This window comes from Rhea pennata, chromosome 9 (assembly GCF_028389875.1).
Source record: "Rhea pennata isolate bPtePen1 chromosome 9, bPtePen1.pri, whole genome shotgun sequence".
Taxonomy (NCBI): Eukaryota; Metazoa; Chordata; class Aves; order Rheiformes; family Rheidae; genus Rhea; species Rhea pennata.
This window is the reverse complement of record NC_084671.1, coordinates 26,799,584-26,820,308: the sequence shown is the minus strand read 5'-3', so window position 1 is coordinate 26,820,308 and position 20,725 is coordinate 26,799,584. Positions and strand designations below refer to the sequence as shown.

At 39.2% G+C, this 20,725-nt stretch overlaps 1 protein-coding gene across 2 annotated transcripts in view; it reads right to left on the bottom strand.

Moving 5' to 3' along the window:
* The window catches only part of STAG1 (STAG1 cohesin complex component), a 178,067-nt gene that overhangs the window by 111,062 nt on the left and 46,280 nt on the right, over positions 1-20,725 (bottom strand). Inside the window, exons 3-4 of one of the 2 annotated variants that reach the window (XM_062583053.1) lie at positions 18,975-19,077; positions 7,141-7,305 (exon numbers count right to left, since the gene is read on the bottom strand). In XM_062583053.1, coding sequence (XP_062439037.1) covers positions 7,141-7,305; positions 18,975-19,077 — 268 coding nt within the window. Of the gene's footprint in view, positions 1-6,586; positions 6,643-7,140; positions 7,306-18,974; positions 19,078-20,725 lie in introns of those variants that run through there. The other variant, XM_062583054.1, reaches the window with a different exon arrangement.

Below are 20,725 nucleotides of genomic sequence, written 5' to 3'. Positions count from 1 at the left end.
TACCTGTCTCTGGCATTGCATGTAAATACGTAGTTACATGCAGTGGAATGGACAGTAAATATCACTACATGGGGAAATCAGTGTAACACACTATACAGAACCACTTGGGAGGAAAAAATACTAGAAGCTAAAAATATTTAGTTCTCAATTATAACAAGAGTATCAGAATGGCATACTTTAAGAGGCATTGCTCTTACATGCAAAAAGGTATTTGAAAAATTATTCTTGCAAATGGATTAAAATTATAGGAACTACTGGGGACAAACACTGTTGTCAGGGCAGATGTGCGCTACCCTCACCTGAGCCCTCAGAAATAACTAGCAGACTGTACACCGGTCGGCACGAAGCCCATTTTCTGCAAGGACACGGAATTTGCGCAGGTGCTGTTTCTCACAATTGACATGTTACACAATTTCCAAGGGGCTGCATCTGTTAAATCTTTTCCAATCATGTGCATATACAGTTTGGAGCTATTAAAACTACACATTGTTCACCAGACTGGAAAATCTTTAAAGAAGTACCAAACCAGAATCAAGTTATTCCAGCAGGAGAGACCCATCAAGTCATTAAAAAGCAGATTCAAGCTGTTTTGCTAGCACAACCTGGAAAGACTTTACAGATTACCCCAGCTACTTCAAAAAAATGACAACGTTCTGGAGAGCAAAAGACTTGTCTGGCTTTACCTATACGGGCTGTGCTCAAGTATAACGTCTTCACACAATGCACTGCTGCCATACGAGTTCACCTGGACAGAGAAAAATCATCCTGCATCCTATGAGGATCCTACCACCCTACATTACAAGGAAAAAGTAGTGGAGTGGATGGCTGTGGAAGAACTAATTTGGCATTAAAGATACTTCTTTGATTAATTGATGTTTTGTCTGGTAGCTAAATTGTTACTTGTGTAACAAGGATGAAAGCATACACTAAGTTCGGGGTTTTTTTAAGCTAGTAGCCTATAACCAATAGCAAAGCAGGATGAGACTGCAGAATTAGTTCAAATGACAAAAATGGTTGCTGCCATTTTACACTGTAAACTTTGGAGAATGCATACTTGAACTCCCCAGGACTTTCTGAGCTAGTTTACTTTGGTGAAACCCCAAACCATTATCCAGCCTTCCAAGCAGGCAACGCTGCATTGTTAAAACACAACAAGGGACAGTTAAACTCAAACATGCCTTTAACACAAAAAATATGCATAATACTCAGTGACATGTGTTTGTGCACAGTTAATCTTTGACAAAGACCTTTACTCCCAGAAACTGCGGAGGCAGATACAGAGACATTATCAAGCGAAGAGAACTCCACTGGGGAGAACAGAGAAATTCAGGGAAGAGAGATCCATTAAGGCTACTGAAAACCCAGAAACCACATTCACCCCACAGCTCCCCAAACTGCAAGCAGTCCAACCAGGGCGAATTCCCAAAGCTCATCTCACCTTCTCATGCTCTTTCTTACCTGCCCATGTCAAGAAACGGGATACTGGACCTTCGGTATGATCCAGTTAGAGCTGCTCTTACATTTTTAAGCTCAAGTAGCAAGGCACGTGTCCTTGCTACAAAGGACAATCCTAAATAAGGCAGATATGGTCACGGTTATATAGTCATTTAATCAAGCATAAGCCTGAGCTGCTGCCACAGGTGAACTGAATCAGGGAGCTGATCCAGCTGAAAAAAATCTGTCAAAGTGTCAGGTTTTAATTAAATCTGCTTCTTGGTGTGACTACAAAACACACAAGAAGAGTGTCAAGAACACCAGCTGTAGCTATGGGAGAAACTGGGACCAATCTTTTCAACAGCAGCCTCAGTTTATGCCAGATTAAAGCAGGCAAATAACAATTTTTCTTAATTAGAACCACTGGAAGGACAAAGAAACATAGGGGTTATCTATATTGTACAATAATTGTGTGATTAAAATAACTCTCTAGAGAGTTGAAAGAATTAGAAGATGAATCCACACTGAATGTGTATAAACTATACTAAAAGCTGTGCAGTCCCTGGGGCTCACCCTACTGCTATCGGCTTCGTTCCCCAGCAGAAGCCATCCCCAAAGAGCAGCTTCGCCCTTAGGGAGGGCACCAGAAGCCTTCTCCACAGCCGGTCCCACCTCCTGGCTGCATCAGCCAAGTGTGCCAGGTATCTGCCACCACTGGTGCAGGGAGCAGCTTCTGGCACGAGACCTGAGCAGGGAGGATGAGATTCACAACTTGGATTCAGCCTCTCTAGTTGCTACGGTTGATCCGCTCTAACTTCTAATTAGCTCAGAATGATTACTATTCTTACTATAGAAAAGCGGGTGTTGTAGAAGCAGCTCTGGGCTTAACACAGAAACAGGTGAAATTCTGTGGCCTGAGCTATGCAGGCAGGTAGTACACAAGACCTTAATGGTCTATTTCTGCTCTAAATGCTGTGAAAATCCAAAACACGTTTGAACAATACAGGATACTCAATAGTCAGAGGATGTTTAAAACCGTATCAGCACTACCCTTCTGCAAGATCTGACCATCCTGCACTTTTTGCACAGGTCATCAAACCTCCAAGTGATTAAAAAAAAAGATACTGGAGGTACAGGGAACTTCAGTCAAAAAATGCTTTCAAACAGATACAAATGTTGAGGACTAGTCATCTAAACCTGCCACATTATGATAAAAGGAACTGGCAACACTCTCGGATCATTCGGTAAGATGCTAGAGAGAATAGAGAACACAAAAAGCACTGCTGGAAGAGGCCAGACTCTTTCATTCTCCTCTTTCATGTTATTTCCAGCAGAGGAAATATGTAGTTACAAGGGATGCACACCCTCTGTTTTGGTATGTGCTAAATTTGAACTGCACAGTCTGCTACAAAGCCAGGTGGACAAACATTAAAAATCAGTATCTTAAAAACAAAACATTTCAGAACTATTTTTAATATTTTTAAATTAATATTACCGACATTTTTTTTAATCCTTTCAGATAGACAACTGAAAAGGAGGTCTCAGGATGTCCCTGCTGTGATATGCTAACTTTCTAGCCAGTGTAGTACCATGAAAGAGAGTCACGGCTTGCCAAGCTGAGTCCAGGAGGGGCAAAGAGAAAACAACCTGGGAGGAACTAAAATATAAGAAAACTTCCTTTCATGACAAGGAAAGCAGTGCTACAAACACAGCTTTATGCAAATGGACAGGGCACCTCAAAACATTCAAATCCCTATATTCTTGATTTCTGGAGAGTCAGAGAAGATCTAATAGCACAATGAAAAATTCCATTTCAATGTACCAGAAAGCTCTCTATCGATACATATCCTAAAATGCTTTTCAACATACACTGGAGCCATATTTACTGTGAGACACATCTACTCAACACCAGTATCTTCTATTAGCTAAGCATAAGTGGAGAGGTCAAATGGTTCAAAACTCAGCAGCTCTTCTGCAGCGAACTGCTAACAAATCAATTAAGGATAACTGGCAACACACTTAGCGTTATAGAGTCATCTAGGCATCGATCTATTCATCTTTCAATATAAAATACCTTTCTTGACTACTGATTATTCTCTCTGATTTTCTGGAGGAGACACAAAATCTGGCTACACACAACGAAGGACAAGGGTCCTCTGCTGACTGACCACCACAGAAGAGCACACTTCTTTAGAGCTGACTGGCCATAACTTGCTCGGAAGAAATTTTCAGATTGAGGCCTAAGCAGAATTTGAGATCATCACATGGTCTTTACTTCCCTGCTGGCTTAACACCACCATCGGAGATCAATGCAGAAACGCCTATGAAGACTCAAGCTAAACTGTCCACAGCCAGGTAAGCCTGTTCCACCTGGAGAGGCTTAAGGTGGGAAAAACAGTGTGTAGCTGTACCCATAAAAGCGTTCAAGGAAAATGACACAAATGACTAAAAGCAGAAGAGTATCATATTTGCCTAAAAAAAGGGGTGGTGAGGGGGAACCATGCATAGCAAAGCCCTATGCACAGCCTAGCTGGACTAATGAAACGTAGCAGCAGCAAGCCCGGACAGCATGTCATATCACACTACCTACCAAGGCAGCTGCCAACAGAAAAATATCTGAAGCAACTAACAGTACAAAAGGTCTCGCAACAAATTAAAAAGCAGTGACAACAATCCAATACTTGCCTAATACGGGTATCAAATTGATTTATAGAGTTCAAGGAGACTTAATATGGACAGAACTAGCACTTAATCACCAAGGCAGAACATATCCAGAGGCGAAGATTTATATGCAAAGAGCAGCACCAAAGTTATATACACTTGAAATACAAAATATTAGCATAACTTTGTTTCCCTGGAAGAACCACAGAGTAATAAACTCGAAGATAAGTGAATCCTGCTATCAGATCCCAGATAAAGGACAAACTTAAAACAAGTGAGAATCAAATGCAGCTAGAGAATGCACTCAATTCCACGAGTCGGTAAAAGACCAAGCGAGAAAAGTCCAATAACTAAATTACATCCTGTGAGCAAACAGCAGGAGCAGATGGATCAAAAATAAAAGCATATGAAATGGTTAAGCACAAAGATTCCCACGTAATCGCAGAACATATTTATTAAATTTTTCTGTTTTTCATTACTGAAAGCAAAGTTAAGAGTGTCACAGAAAAATGTATGTTCCTATTACAGGGAAATAACAAAGTATTGAGAAAGAAAAGTTCTGAAAAACACATATATATGGCATTTTGTCTGAAAATTAGCAAGACTGAAAAAATTGCTAAAATTGCCCACAAAAAAGATAATCTCTGCAGAAACTATGAGAAACAAAATTGCCAAGCAATCCTAATTGGTACATTAAAATCCCTAAGCTATTAAGAAAAATGAAAAGTACATATAAAAAACTCTAATAATCTTGGTTTATAGAATCTGGGTTTCATGTGGGATTATTATTTATTCAGAATTGCCAGTGAAAAAATATTAAATCACTTTATAATTGCATTCTTTGTCCCAATATGGGGCTTTTTCTTTCTTTCTTCCTTTTTGGAATAGTTTTTACCAATAATGAAGTTTTCAAAAGTACACAAGTGACATATACTCTTGAAATCAGGATCGGTGTTCTTAAGCATGGCTCAAATCATTTATGCATATCGCATCCCAAGCCTTCAAATAAACTTGCTTATCCCTTTACTATTTGCTTATCCTTACTCCACTGCAATAAGGAATGGCTTGAAATGTGCTGCCTACTCTCTTCTTAAAGTGCATGCGAGAAGGAGGCTGGGCACATTTTAAGCATATGTGTGCATGCATGTATATATACACAAAAGTGTACACACACACACACACACACACACACATACACACACACACTTGAACATAAATACTACGTTTCCTAAAACAATTCCTTTGTATTTGAATCCCACAAATATATATATATACATGTATACACACACACACATGTTTTCTTTTTGGAATTTCATTTGTAAAGATATCTGTTGGCACCTCTTTAGAAATAGGTGAAGTATATTAAAGACAGTTGCACACACAGACACAGATTCATCAAATATCAAAGCAATCCCCCATTCCTTTTCATATGACTTCTGCATATATCAATAACTGCAAGATAAACATACTACACAAAGCATATTATATGTTCTGCACCACAGTAAAACCAGAAAATAGACTCCAGATGTTCCCTCAAATCCTGCCAAAAAAAGAAATTTGAAAAAGTGCTGAAAACCAGGCAAGCCCTGGTTTAAAATATACAGGAAGAAAAGTCACATGGAATTTTTCTGTAGGTTTGTTAGCAGTACATTTGTTCTGTCTTCACCTGCTAGATAAGAAGGGTCAGCTCTGTGTAACTGCAAACAGATCATCTATGAAGAATGAAAACACTCATTTTCTTCTTGTTTATTACTACTTTAAAAATACATCTCAGACCTTCCACAGATTTGAGACTGAGAGAAAATTTTCAGTAGCCTTTACTCGCCTGGAAGACTAGGCTCCTTTGAGGGTTAAGACCTAGGTTCCTAACTGCACTGAAAGTAATATTGAAAATGGGACTTGGCTTCTTATTTGTCTCATTTACAATTTTCTTCATGTATAATTTTCCTCACATTGTATAAATAGTGTAGAAAAATACAATCATTTCCTCATGTTTCCTCACGTATAAAAATGCAATTGTGTACACAGACATGGCATAGACTGAACTCCTACAGTCACAATGTATTGAAAAGAGATGCTATAACACATCATGTTCCCCAAAGTCCAAACATCAGTATGGTACTGATAGTATAATGTTACCATTAGTATGGTAACTGATAGTGCATGAAGTCCTGATTTGCTGAAATGCAAAGTAAAATAATCCTTCAGCAGGAACCATCTTTGGCTTTGCACTGCAACGGATGAGCAGTGTTTGGGACCTGTTGTTTCTCCTTTGAGTGGCAATAACAAACAGCTGGAGCACAGCATCTTACTAAAAGCATAAAAGCACTGTCAAAAACCATTTACAGAGGTTCTTGAGGCAGAATTCATTTGGCTCAATCAATCCTCTAAGATTTGGATAACTGATCAAAATATAAAAGAGTAAGATAAACATCTCCAGAGGTGATTCATTCACTACCATTGATATTTATCTTACAATGAGAAAAATCACCTTCAGGATGTGGCCATCTTTGTTTCTCAATCACAGAGGAAGTCCAGCAACTAGTTTAGCCTTAATGTGCAACTCTCTGATGGGTACAGCAAAAACTGAAGTTGCAGTGTAGTTTTCAGAAGTGCCTAGGTCAGCAGGCATTTTTGAAAAAAAAGCAACAGCAAAAGAAAATCCTTTATCTACGACTAAGATCACCTTATACTTTTCCCTCCTGTAAAACTTACTAGAGGATATCCTTTAATACATTGCCTAATACCAACATGTATTTTCAATTTGAAAGTAATCAATGAAGTATGGAGAATTTAACTGAAATATGTGATTTCTGATGTCTCTCTTCTTTCAGAGGTACGTATGATAGTTCTCAGCTTGGCCATTAAGCACATTCTCTTTCTTATTTTATTGCATATGGACTAAGAAAAAGCTAACCATAAAGGTCTATTGGACCAATACAAGTTATGAAAACACACAATTGCTTACAAGGACACAGCTTAGAGCAAACTCCTAGAGTCACAATGTATTGAACAGAGATGCTGTAACACCATTAGTTATTTTACCTGCATAGCACTCTTCCCCAGCTTGACGACCTCAAACAAAGTGACAGGGTCCCCTTCTCCGTTCTGCTGAGGGTGACCATTAGCTCTTCCACGACTTGCTCCTCTAGCTCCAGCATCCGAACGACCCTTATCTCCTGGAGACTTCCGTGGTTTCTTAGTGGCAGACTGGGCAAATAAAACCAGCAGAATGAAAACCTATTATAGCTATGACATCTGAAATCACTCAAAGTATCTTTATAATTCATATAGTGGTATCACAAACACATTTATACAATCACAAATACATACACACATCACAGAATGAGACAGATTAGAAGGGACTCTGAAGGTCTCTAGTCCAACTTCCTGCTCAAAGCAAGGTCAGCTATGAAATCAGACTAGGTTGCTTAGGGCTGTAGGCACTCAGGTACCTATATTTATATTTATTAGTAGTTATTGTGAAACAACTTAAAAGCTGCTGGGAGGTAAAGGTAAGTAGTGTCAAATTCCCAATGTCAAAGCACCAGTGCACATCAATACCTTTATTAGTCTTATTCAATATAAACAAATAATTGACATCGTGACTAAAATGAGATAGATAGCAGCAGCAAATTATAAACAGGATAGCACAAGTGTTCTAAGTTAGCAGACAAAATAAAGAATAACTGAGAGTAACTGAAGATCTTGGGAAGACAGTGAATAAATTACTGAATATACAACTGCCATGTTAACACGAGTTTTTGTGTTTAAACATTTTCCCCCTCAAATCAAACAACTTTTATATGAAACTACATACCTACGAAAGATTCAGCTGTTCAATTTCACTGCAATTAAACCAGTCTATTTATACAGATAGATTTAGTAGACCACCATAATGGCTCCATTCTTTCTCTAAATGTTGTGAGCAGAGTTAGACATTTTGCCTACGAATCTCAATTATTTAATATAAATTCGTTCCAGATTCTTCAAGCTTATAATCAGATCCTATAAATCCCACTTGTGAGATTAGTAACTTACTGACCAGTTTGCTTTGAATGTAAGCCATCTTCTGCAAAAAAATCAGTTTCTGGGGGAAAAAGGTAAAATCCCTGATAAGATCTTACTTCCAAAGTCTGTAACTTTTCCCTACTTAGACACAGACCAAGGCAAAAGTTGCCATTTTCTGCAGATGAATGAAGCTGTTTTGAGGAATTATGTTAGAGAAAATAAGATGCAAGTAACTCCAAGGCTGCACCAAGGACAGTATCTTCATGGTACCACGTACCTTTAAAAGTATAGTATTCATCTAGACCAGCATAGGAAAATAGCACCTAGGTTCTACCAAAGCTTATAGGAGAGAATATGAAGTCAACATTTTTGGTTGCATCCTCCAACTACACATGCATTAAGAATTTTCCTGCAGATAAAAGAATCTCTTATCTGGAAGAAAGCTAGCAGAAGACAGCCAAGCTGTCTACCCTTCCCCCTCCCTTAAAAGGGGTCACTGTTAGTAAGGCCAGAGAGTTAAAGAAAAGGGCGTGGTAGAGTGCAACTGCACCTGACTCCTGTGCACATTCAATTAAAGATTTGCATATAAATGCAAGCTGGTAAGCTTAAAATAACGGTAGGAGCTCAGTGAAGAGGGTTTTTTGATAACATGTGTACTTAAAGTCAAAAGAATATGAGAAGTTCTCCTTCACTGAATTTTCAAGCATTTGCATAGTGGCCTTTATCATCAAGAAAACTATTAAAAAATGAAATGTTAACCATCAAGCTCTGAAGAGACACAAAATCATTATTTAAAAAACAGCAAAGAATTACTAATAAATGGACTATTTTGAGATGGATAATCCAGTTGTTCACTCAATTTGGATGACTGCAAGCCACAAGCACTTAAACTAGCCACGATTACCGCTAAATGTAAGTAGGAAGGTAAGTCGACACTCTCTGCAGAAGCTAATAAAGGCCAAAATAGGCCCTCTCTAAATTAGTTCCTCTCAATGTGACTGAGGGGAAAGCAAGCAGATGAATGGACATGTGAAATGCATACAAAGATACTTTGTTACTGGAAAGCAATGAGAAGCGCTGCCTGCACTGGCTGGAGTACAAAGAACTAGTGAACTAATGCTCAAAAAGAATGATCACAAGAAGTGTAAATGCTAGGTTTAAATCCCACCTAAATAGGGTATTCTTAGCATGGGAGAAATGTTGGCCAAAACTCATAGCTTGGAATGGAAGAGTAAGAACACCAGTGAACTCCCGGAAGAGGTGCAGAAATGATGAGCTGATGCACTTCTGACAGAATTGCTGGCTAAAGCCAGGTTCTACCAGCCCAAGTATCTCAGGATGGAAAGGATAAAGGCCCTTAGGGAAGACCTGGACCTGAATTAACACCAGATCTAGCATTGAATCTACTCAGATAAACTTTCCTCTCATACAAACCTTTCTTTTGAAAATGAGAACATCTCTTATGATGGAGGAACCAAGTCTTTCAACCTACAAAAGTGATCCTACGTCCAAGCCAGGGTAGCCCAATTCAGATGCAGGATCTGTGCTGAAATCCTGCCTCAAGATACACAAGAGGCAGAGGAAGGATCCTCCACTGAGAAACTGAAGAAAATCCAAAACCATAACTTTCTAGGCTAGACAGGGATTGACAGTAATTTTGATATGGGAGATACTAGAGGAATGGTGTCCACAAAACCTTCACTCCAGAGTATCAGATAGGCATTTGACAAGAAGCCCAATTCAATCCCACTTTGGAGTACAAACACAGAAACAAGTCATATCTATGTCCTGGAGGCACCAGAAATTCTCTGGTACAGTAATTACGAAGTTTAGCAACCACAAGGCACAGAAGAAAACTGCATTATCTTCTTGGCTGGCATGTAATAATATTACAGTGCTGTTGTCAGATATTACTTGCACATAGTTGAATTGACAGCAGGAATCTCTGCAGGCAATCCTGACAGATCTGAGCTTTGTTATGCCCAGATCTCCCAGGATGGAGACAACCAACACCACAGATGCAAGTGAGAGAGAAGCATGAAATGGCATGCCATTGAAATGCAAAGAGGATTCCTCCAATAGAGGAGGAAAGGAATAACTATGGAGTATCTGCTGAACTAGTTCACTCTTGGAAGCTAAGTTGCAAAGCCAAACTGGAAGACCAAGAAATTATGTTTGACATTGAGAATGCCAAACACAGATAGCCCAGCATCCAAGAAAGAGATACACCCCAGAGGATGAACAACCTTCAAAAATCAGTGGTAGGTACAAAACATGACACTTTGTAAGATCAAGCAAACGGAGTAAATATGTAGCAAGTCCACTCTTGTGAGGATCCACCAACCAGTCACCGAGATACAGAGAAACAGAAATGCCCTGTGTTCTCATTTGAGCAACACTAACAGTCATTGCTTGCCCTTTCTAACCTTCCAGTCACGGTGGAAAGCCAAGGCACAGTGACTAAAAACACATATGGGAATGTTATCACCTAAAGCCTGTTTAAGTTGATAGTCACCATTGCAGTTTGGTTGGGTTTTGTTGGGTTTTTTATTTGAGTACCAGTCCTCAGAATCCTATTTCTCTGAGGTGAGTAAGAGCTGATTAAGTGTTTCTCAGTGTCAAAACTGACCTCCCTCTTGTTTATTGCTGGTTTTTTGACAAGGCTGTCTGAAAAGTCATGGGAAAGACAAGCTGGTTAGCTGTATGGTATCTAAATGTACGAATAAATCCTTGCAATGATTTTCTTAATCCAATCATCCACTGCAATGGCAGACCAGATGCTGCTGAGGTGAGTTAGAACTAGCAGAGGGAGGAATAAAGCAGCAATGCAGGAAAAAGAAGGTTTTCTATCATACACAAAGAGATGATGCTTGGAGCCAAGAGCCTGCAACACATAAAACTGCTTTCACTCTAAGACTAGGGACAGCAGAATCGGACTGGTGGTGGGGTTAAAACATACTAAGTTGTATGAGACCTGAACCAGGGCTTCTTCCCAAGTACCAGCTGAAAATCCTGTCCACAAGGTCCACAGGTAGCTGGTCCTTGAAATCATGCATCATCTGCTCAATCAGAGCATTTGGTGAAATGGTTTTCTCTTAAAACAAAGAGCCTGGAGACAACACACCATGAGATAAGGACATCACAGCAAAAAAAACCTGCACCAGTGACATCAGTGCCACATTAGACCATCTAAAAAATGTATTACCACAAAGCTTTTGATACCAGTGCAAAAAGTCTGGTGGTGGCTCCATCCACTCCATCCTTTCTGGAATGGCTCTTTGCCTGCATTTCTATGTGAGCAAATCTGGCCTCTGAGCAGCAAATAAGATACCAATGTACAAAGTCTGCAACTCTTTCTCTAGAGCCCGAGGTGGGCCAAATGCAGAAACTAAACCAAGAGTTTTTGGTTGCGGAGGGGAAAAAAAAAGTCCCAGCTTTCAATGCCACAATCATCTAGGGAATTAATTAATTTGAAACATTAAAGAAAGTGCTCTCTACCATACATAAGATTTAGCTAGCTTGTCTTTTCTTTTTCAGCCTCTAAAATATTCCATTAAAAAAGCTCTACAGCTCAGCCTGTGCACAGAATACCTCACATCGCAATGTTTATTATTTCACCAAAATAATCCCTGAGGATAAGAATATTTTCTTTTTCACAGACTTCAGTTGAGTTGATTCTGCCTTCACTCAAAAATAAAAAAAGAGTTCAAAGTACACCTGGCATGGAGATCAGCCTCAGAGAGATGAATTACAGCCATATGAAAATAAAAATTCCTAGTTATTTTTTAAATGTACACATTAAATTAAATTGACAACAACCACAGCTGAGAATTTATACATATAAGCATTAGGAAATGCAGAAGTAAATCTAAAATGGACATTTAGTTGCCCACATAGTTTACCTACTGCTTTATGGTTTAAACTAAGTAAACAGGAAGTAAAATATAGACCTGCACTACAATTAAGGATTGTGAAAATTCATAATTTTATATTATGAACTAATAATTAATTAATAAAATATTATGATTTTTATTCCCTGTGTTTAAAATTATTTTGAAGAAAAAATGGAAAAAACAACCCACAGTTGTAAAAACAGGTAATGCAAACACATTCAATATTAACTCGCTTGAGAAAAAAAAGAAAAGTGAAGGTGGCTTGAAATTTTCACTTAAAATCCCTAAAATAGATGCAATGTTCTGCAGACAGCTACCTGTAACTGCTTTTTATATTGTGGGTAGAGGGGGAAGATATATTGTCTCTATGCATGTTCACACTATACTTAGACACAAGCATTACCAGAATTTTTAATGCTAACAAGAGCTGCGGGAGCTTTTCCAAGCTCACTTTCTCTGCGTACAAGGCTCGGGCAGCTAAAGATGGGATGTGATCTTGTCTTCTCGCTTCCTCCCAGCTAGAGGGTGACAGAAGCTCTGAGGTAGAAGGACAGGCAGATGGGTTGTGAACACGCATAGGTACCAAGCATCTTAAAAGGGGAAAAGTGTTACAGGTCAGTAACTCCCCTACCTTTTAAATGATGGTCTAGATGTGCATTCATACTGTAAGTAACTTAAAGTAATATCCCATTTCTTAAGTTAACTGGAAGAAGCTTCCTAAATTTCCACTAGTCTCTCAAAGGCGTCATCTTGAGAGGCCTCTACATCATAACACAGTGTTAAGTGAAGGAGGGATGGTAACATTTGAGCTCTGGCTGAGTGAATCCTAATCAAAAAAGAAGGCTCCCACACACTTCTTCGCATTGTCACAGTTACTCAGTGAGAAGGTCTTTGATTTAAATTTTCAGTTCTTTGGTCATTTTCATCACAGCAATGGTGATGTGAAAAGCCTCATCCTGAAACTACAGTCAGAGAAACCCAGTGCATGCAGAGCTGCTGTACAGCATACAGCTTAGGACAAAAAAAGCTGAAGCAGTGTTTGGGGCATTTGCTTTTTCCACCTGGATTTAAAAATATAGCAAGAGTCCTAAAAATGACCTTAAAGAATCAAAGAATCTGCTAGGAAGGCTTGAATCACTTCTGCTCTCCTAGACAATTACTATCAAAAAAAGCTACTTTCACAGATAAATCAAGACTAGAAAAGACTGCCAAAAATACAAGGATCACCCCATTCAAAACTTAAAGAGAAGCTTAAAATCTCCTTAGAATTCGTCCACTGGGAAGCTACAAGTGCTGGAGTAGAAGAACACTGAGAAGTCTTCACACAGTGGCTGTATATGCAATGCATTTCCAGAAAGACTTATTTACTTCAATTTTAAGGAACAAACCTAAAGTATCAGGCAAGTAAGTTGAAACAGGACATTGATTTTTGTCACACCAAACCACAAACCCCTACTACTATGAAAATAGTCCTCTTCCAAGAGGCTTCTGTCCTACTATTAACAAGGAGGTGCATCATTTAGAACTCGAAGGAAAGCTCAGTCCCCTGGAGTAACCAATGTCCATGCCAGAGGACTAAATAAGGCTAAGAGTCTGTTGCAAAATTATAAATTCATGTAGGAAAGCAAAGATAAAGTATTGTGGGCTGTCTCCTCTACTCTGAAAGATGCAAAACCGCCCACTCAGTGTTGGGCAAAAAGCAACAGAAGCGCCTTGTTCTGTATCACCTCAAAGACGAACAGGAGGAGAGGAGCTGGAGAAGGACACGTAGCAGCTTCCCCAAAGCAGCAGGCATATCAGTATAGCCACTTTGGCAACAGAAAGGCTGGTATTTCTTCTTGTCCTCTGTGTTAAAGAGATTGATCTCTACCTACTCTTACTTTAAAACACAGTAACTGAAATTTAGCCAGGGGTGACTCTCACTCTGTCAACTCATCACAGCTGAGTGAAGCTAGTCTGAGCTCCTGGGGAAGTAAGGCCAGGTGGGTTAATACAGAGAATGACGACAACATCAAGCAGCAAGCGCAAGGGAGTGCTGATCCATGAGAGCAGGCAAAAGGATACAATAAATGGGATCTGCGCCCCAGCTCACTAACGTGAGAGCGGCACTACATCATAAACCCTTGGGCTTTCAAATCCCTGACCTAGAACAGGAGAGAGCATCCGTGCCCATGCACTGAGATGATGTGGCAGACAGAAAAGGCATTCTGTGGCCAGCGTTACTCAGCAACGCAAACCAGCAGGCTCTGTCATGGGTCACTCATTAAATGCATGCCATAGGGTTCACTAAATATATATCCACATAGTATACTCGCATACAGCATCATGTAAATACCTACCTCAATATATCCTACTGACTGGACAGATTCATGTCCTGATCAATTGCTCCACAGAGCTCTGTTCTGCAGGACTCAGATTAGAAATGGACCTGGGCAACAGCAAGGCCAGCCCCGGCCCTGTAAGTGCCTGAACAGGGCACAGTGCAACTCCTGCTAAATTCACTGCAAGGTTCTGTGAATTCGGGACGTTCGAGCTAGAGCTGACAGTTGCTCTGAAGGGACAGTACACTTAATCGCTTCACCAGTCTATTTTCTAGACTATGCTCAGGCAAGTACTCGTTAGAATAGTCTCTACAGAGAGAGAAGAGGTGGCTTGGAAAATAACTTTTTCAGGAAGGGAAGGGGAGTTTCCTCAAAATATTAAAGTTCTATATGAACTGAAAAGGTCTTTGCTACAAATGGCAAATTTTCATTTGAGGATTATCTCCTTAAGAAGTCTAGTATCTGCAAGGAGGAATATCTCTGTTGTACAACACTGTACTGTTGTACAACGCTGCTGGTGGCCCAGACAGTTCTCTCTGGGGTGTTCAGAAAGTCTGGAAAAACCATCTGGCAGTAGCCTACCTTTCTGATAAAGGGCCAGAGCTGTTATAAAACACTATTTAAAATAAAAACATAACTACATGTATTTGATGGATTACGTTGTGTGTAGCTGTGCAACAGAACCTTGTAGCTCAACAAACTGGACAGAAAAGTAAACTTTCTTCCCAAGAGAAGCCAGTAAGTTAACAGCAGATGTGTCACTGTAGCTGTGATGACTAAGGACACAAGCAAGTCAAGGTTTCTGAGGACAGATTAAATCTTATTAGACCATAATATTTTCTTTAGGAGAAAAAGAAAAAAAAAAAAGTGCCTTTGTGCACAAAAGCCTTTCTTTACGTCTGTAAATGAAATGAAAAACTTCTAAGCTAAATACCAGTTGAAAAGAACAGCTATTAAATTTACTAAATATGTTAATCTCTTTCATAGCTGAGAGAAAAGACAGGTAGTGCCCGTGAAGGAAAAAAAAATAAAAAGGAGAGATGTTAGCAGACAGCACAGCAGGGGAGAAATGCAAGAGCTGCATCTCCTGTGAGAAACAGGTAATTCATCACTTGTGAAAGGTGGACGGGTTAGCAACATGGAAGAGCAGGGAAAGTGCAATGACAATGTTTACCAATGCCTCTAATAAGTCCACGATTTTCAATACTGAATAATGTTACAAGTCTAAACACCTAGTCTTTTCAAGATATCTGTATGTTTTCTCAAGGATATCAAAGACTGAATAGCTTTTTTTCCAGTTACAGTGTGCAGAAGCATTGTTTGCAGAAGCACTGTTTGCTTACTTATCGCTTTCCATTCCTGTAGTATCAACTAAATAGGAAGGATTTCACTGTGGATCCAAATACATCCAAATACATAGTCAAGTCACCTGGAAAACTGTAACAAAACAACTGGATTTGTGAGTGAGAGGAGAGCAGTGGGTGTCATTTACCTTGACTTTGGCAAGGCTTTCAACACCATCTACCACAATATTCTTGTATCCAAGTTGGAAAGCTGTGGTTTGGATTGCTGGACAACTAGATGGTGGACAACTGGTTGAAGAGCTGGGCTAAAAGGATACTGGTTAATGGATCATCCTGTACCCGTACGCTGGTAATGAGGGTGTACCAAAGGTCTACACTGGAACCTTTCCTGTTTAACATTTTTATCGGACAGCTGGAGGGAGTGAGAGTGCACTCTTGTCAAGTCTGCAGATGACACCAAATTGGCAGGGAGACCAGTCAATGATGTCAAGGGCATGACTGCTGTCGACAGTCTGGAAGGATGGGCCAACAAGAGCCTTGTGAGGTTCAACATGGACAAATGCAAAGACCCACCTCTGGCAAGGAATAATTCCTTGCAACAACACAGGCTGAGGCCTGGCTGGCTGCGGAAGAGCTTTGTGTAAAAGGACCTCAGGGACTTGGCAGACAGCAAGCTGGATATGAAAAAGCAATGTGCTGTGACAGCAAAGAAGGCCAGCACCACCTTGGGCTGTATCAACAGGAACATAGCCAGTAGACCAAGTAAAGTCATTACTCTCTTTACTCAGCAACTGTCAGACTGTGTCTGGAATACTGTGTCCAGTTTTGGCCATCTCAAAGCAAAAGAGATACTAATAAGATAGAGCCAGTTCAGCAGAAGGCTACCAACAGTGTCAGAGAGCTGGGAATATGTTCCATGTAGGGCCTTTTACAGCAGTGCATGGTGGGAGGACAAGAGAGAGAGGAGTCATAAACTGAAGCAAGAGAGGTTCTGACTCAATACAAGGAAAAAGCTTTTCACCAGTCAGAAAGATGAGTACTGGAACAGGTTGCTGAGAGAAGCTCTACAGCCTCTTTCCTGGAGGTTTTCAAGACCAGACTGGACAAAGCCTTGAGCGATGTGGCCTGATTCCAGAGCTGATCCTGCCTGGAGCAGGAGGCAGGACTGGGATGTCCTAGCCTGAATGATTCCTTGACTCTGTGATCACCATTGCTGCTCTTCTCTGAAACTCTTCCAGTCCTGACATACCCTTTTGAGATTTTGGGGCAGGCGTGGAAGGAGGAATAGAAACTGGAATTGTACAAACCGTTCAAAACATTGGCAAACTACAGTTTTCTTAATGGACACATTATTTGTTTTATTCTCTATTCTCTTCCTCAGAATTCTAATATTGGATTTGCTGTTTTGACTCCTATTGAACATTACAATGATGTTTTCATGCAATCACCTATCATAACTGTACAGTTTTGCTCCTTAGCAGTAATGGTCAGCTCACAGCCCATCAGATTGTGTGAAGCTATGACTGTTTCCCCTCCATGCTCATCACTTTACACTTATGTACACTTAATGAGCCAGGAGCTGTTCTAAGGAAAATAAACAATTGATCCTGTAGAACAGTTGATAGCAGAACTAGTAGAGTGCTTCAGGGAATAGTCTCATGGGAGCTATTAATAAGCTTAAGATAAAGGAATGAGCAATGTCTTTTGCAACATTCATCTTTCCTTTCCAATGAATGCGTGAAGGTAAAAAAATAGTACCAGTGGTTCCGTAAGTGAAATTCCTAGACTCTGACAACTTTCTGGAGTAACAGGTTGCCTCATTCTCCGTTCTTCAATTAGATCTGGAAGAATTAGTAAATCGATTCATCTCAGACTCATAGACTAATGAGATATTCTTAAGATGTTTCTCATTTTGCCTTTTGCTTAAAGACTGTGTAAACAGATCACTTTATCTTAATAAGAAACATGTTAAGAACAAGTTAGCAAAGGCATCCATCTGAGGAAGAAACTATACCATCACAAAAAACACTGTTTAAAAGCTTTCAAAAAGGAAGAAAGCTTGCCACAAACAAACAAAAAAAGAAAAGAAAAGAAAAGAAAAGAAAAGAAAAGAAAAGAAAAGAAAGAAAGAAAGAAAGAAAGAAAGAAAGAAAGAAAGAAAGAAAGAAAGAAAGAAAGAAAGAAAGAAACAGGATTCGAAGCACTGGCTCCTAAAGCAAGTCCAGAAACTGTGAAGTAAGTTGAAAACCAATACAGAGGCGTTTGCTCTGACCTGGCCAGCAGGCTCGAGAGAAACACATGGTTCTGTCCTTTCTAATAGTCTCACTAGCCCATGCATAGGGAGTTAGATTTAGGGTAGATGGTCTTAGGACAAAAAACATCTCTATCTACTAGTGCTTTATATCTAGATATTCATACTAGCTATGTTCCTGTAGACAAAGACTAGGAGGAGAATCAGAATGATTAGCAGCAAACAGAACTTCCCACCAAAAATCTTATTCCACAGTGTGTACTTGAGGGGATATATTTAAACAGAGAAGCACATTTTATGACCTTGAAGAACTAAAACGAATGACCACACAATACAACAGGACTTTTGCACTTTCCTATAAATTGGCTGTTACTTTATAAAATAAACAGAAATAAAAGAGGAAGCATCCTTAATACTATGTGTAATAGAGTATTGATACTGTATGTTCCCAGTCATGGGCTGGCAATGGTCAAAGACCACTACTCAGAAGAAGAAAGGCATTCTGTTAGCAAGTCTTGTATAGCAGCTATCAAAATCATGGGTTAACTACTGTGGTATGCTAGATAAAAAAAAAAATGAAGCTCCTCATCCATATGCAGGACACAGTGTGTGTCAATTACATCAATTTTTAAGATGTGTTATTACATCTTCGGAAACATAAAGTTAATACTATGCTGTAACTCTTCTGTTCATATTAAGAGATTATCAGTTACTAAAAAGGATGGCTCAAATGTCATTCGTCACTTTAAAAATCCATTAAAACATTCAAAATAGAAACTGGTCATGCTTACTGAGATTACTCTCACGTCTGGAAGAATGTTGTAATATGACAGTAATAACAGAATTGCAATGTTCATGTAAGTAACTAGTGAAAGAAAAAAAAATAGCTATTATGAGCTCATTTTTATGTCCCTTTTTAATCACTCCAAACATGGTTTATATATCAATCTGATAAATTTTCCATACTAAAAGTCTTCATAAAGTTTGACATAGGGCTCATTAAAAGCCTATTTATGTGACCACAAGATGATTAGATGAAAAACAGTTTGCAGTCATTTTTAAATAGATGCATAACAAAACAAAACTAAATTACACATACTGGAGGCCTGCCAGGACGGCCCCTTTTTCTTTTTCCTTTGACTTCTGTTTCTTCAAGCTCACTGCCAGCATCTGAATGTGCAGTAGTTTCATTTGTAGAATCCCTAGGGGGGAAAAATACTAGATAAATTAAAATGATTTGAAATTAACAAGTAATCTATAACGGACTAATTAAATATTTAGTCCTAAGCCAGAAAGAAAAATAAGTCAGCATTAAAAGGCTTGCCACATTTATTCTACAAACTAAGGAACTAAGCATTGCTAGCCCTGGCAAAAAGCCTTACCTTTTTATGGGCTGGAATGTCATTTTATAGACTGGAAGTTATTTAAATTAACAGTTTCCTTTGAAACCAAGTTACCCTCGAAAAACTGGCTATATTAAACAGCACATTCTCAACATATCCATCCCACATAATGTATTCACTAGTATCAACTTTCTTTTGCTATTATTAACTACTTTAGAGCCGTATTTGCCTTCAAGGTCATGCGAAAGCAAACAGGAGTCTGATCAAGCTGTCACATCATTACAACCATTTTGCAGGTTCCCCCTCGGATTAAATCATGTTTTTAGTTACACTCAGTGACAACACTATTGCACAGCTGTTCACACAGAAAGGATTAACATTGACCATGAGGCACAAACCTGGATCTTAAGACATTTATGATTCTTTCAGTTAGAAAAACCTTTTCACTGGTACAATGAAAACAGCTTGACATCCCTGGAAGACTATGAACACAGAAGCCCAAAATGTTATTTTACAGTCAGTCTGGGTTTCAACTGAGACCATACTAAATAGGGAAAATCTATTACTCCTCAAATTTTTTTCCCCTACAAGCAAGGTCCACAGTCACTACTCTGCCTTCAAAACAGGCCTGCTGCCTGAAGGAACTCAGCTTGTAAGTCATCTTCTGAGGCATCACATTTTGCCCAGAAAGAACCACAAGCAAAACTACTTCCGTTACAGGTGTGATTTATCTTTGGTTTGCATGAGAGCTCTGTAAATGAAAAAAAAAACAGTATTAACATCCTGGATTACCTGAAGATGGGTCAAGCCTAGTTCCTGAAGATGGGCCAAGCCTAGTTCTAACCAGAGAGTTCCTTAAATCCAAAATAATTTCCTTGAAGTGAAAGGAGTTAAATTGATTTTGTGCATGGGGAAAGGGAAGAAAAATCATGCCTATTCCATTATGTTATACAGCCTCAAGCCTAAAGAAGGCATTAGCGACCTGGCTTACTGAAACTGAGACGTTTCAGCACACTAAATATATGCTCTACTCTGATCTTCCAGAATATGTGATTTTAAATTTGGTATCTGGTTTTATAAACCAGGACTACTTCACAGATCCGCTGCATCACCAAGAAAACTATTCAGTACTGCAGAAAGATACAAACATCATCACTTCAAAATTAAGACTGTGCTGATGCATCTCCTTATTGACATTTCAGTAATCTTTAAGGTGTGCTCTAACTAGAATAATTGTGATGCGGAATTGTGATGAATTGCTAATATCTAAGGTATTATATTCCTACCTTCTCCAATTTGCAAACACAAACTTCTGAAGGGTGCAGAAAAAAAGCTAGAATGCAGTAGAATATAAACGAACCTGCTTTTCTGAGAACAATTTCAATGGACCATCTCAAAATACTCTATACATCCCAAAAATCCATGGGTCTCATATTAAAAGCCAATACTATACAAACATATTCAAGTTCCCAAACTATGTGCTTGTAAAACAGTATTTCTACAAAAC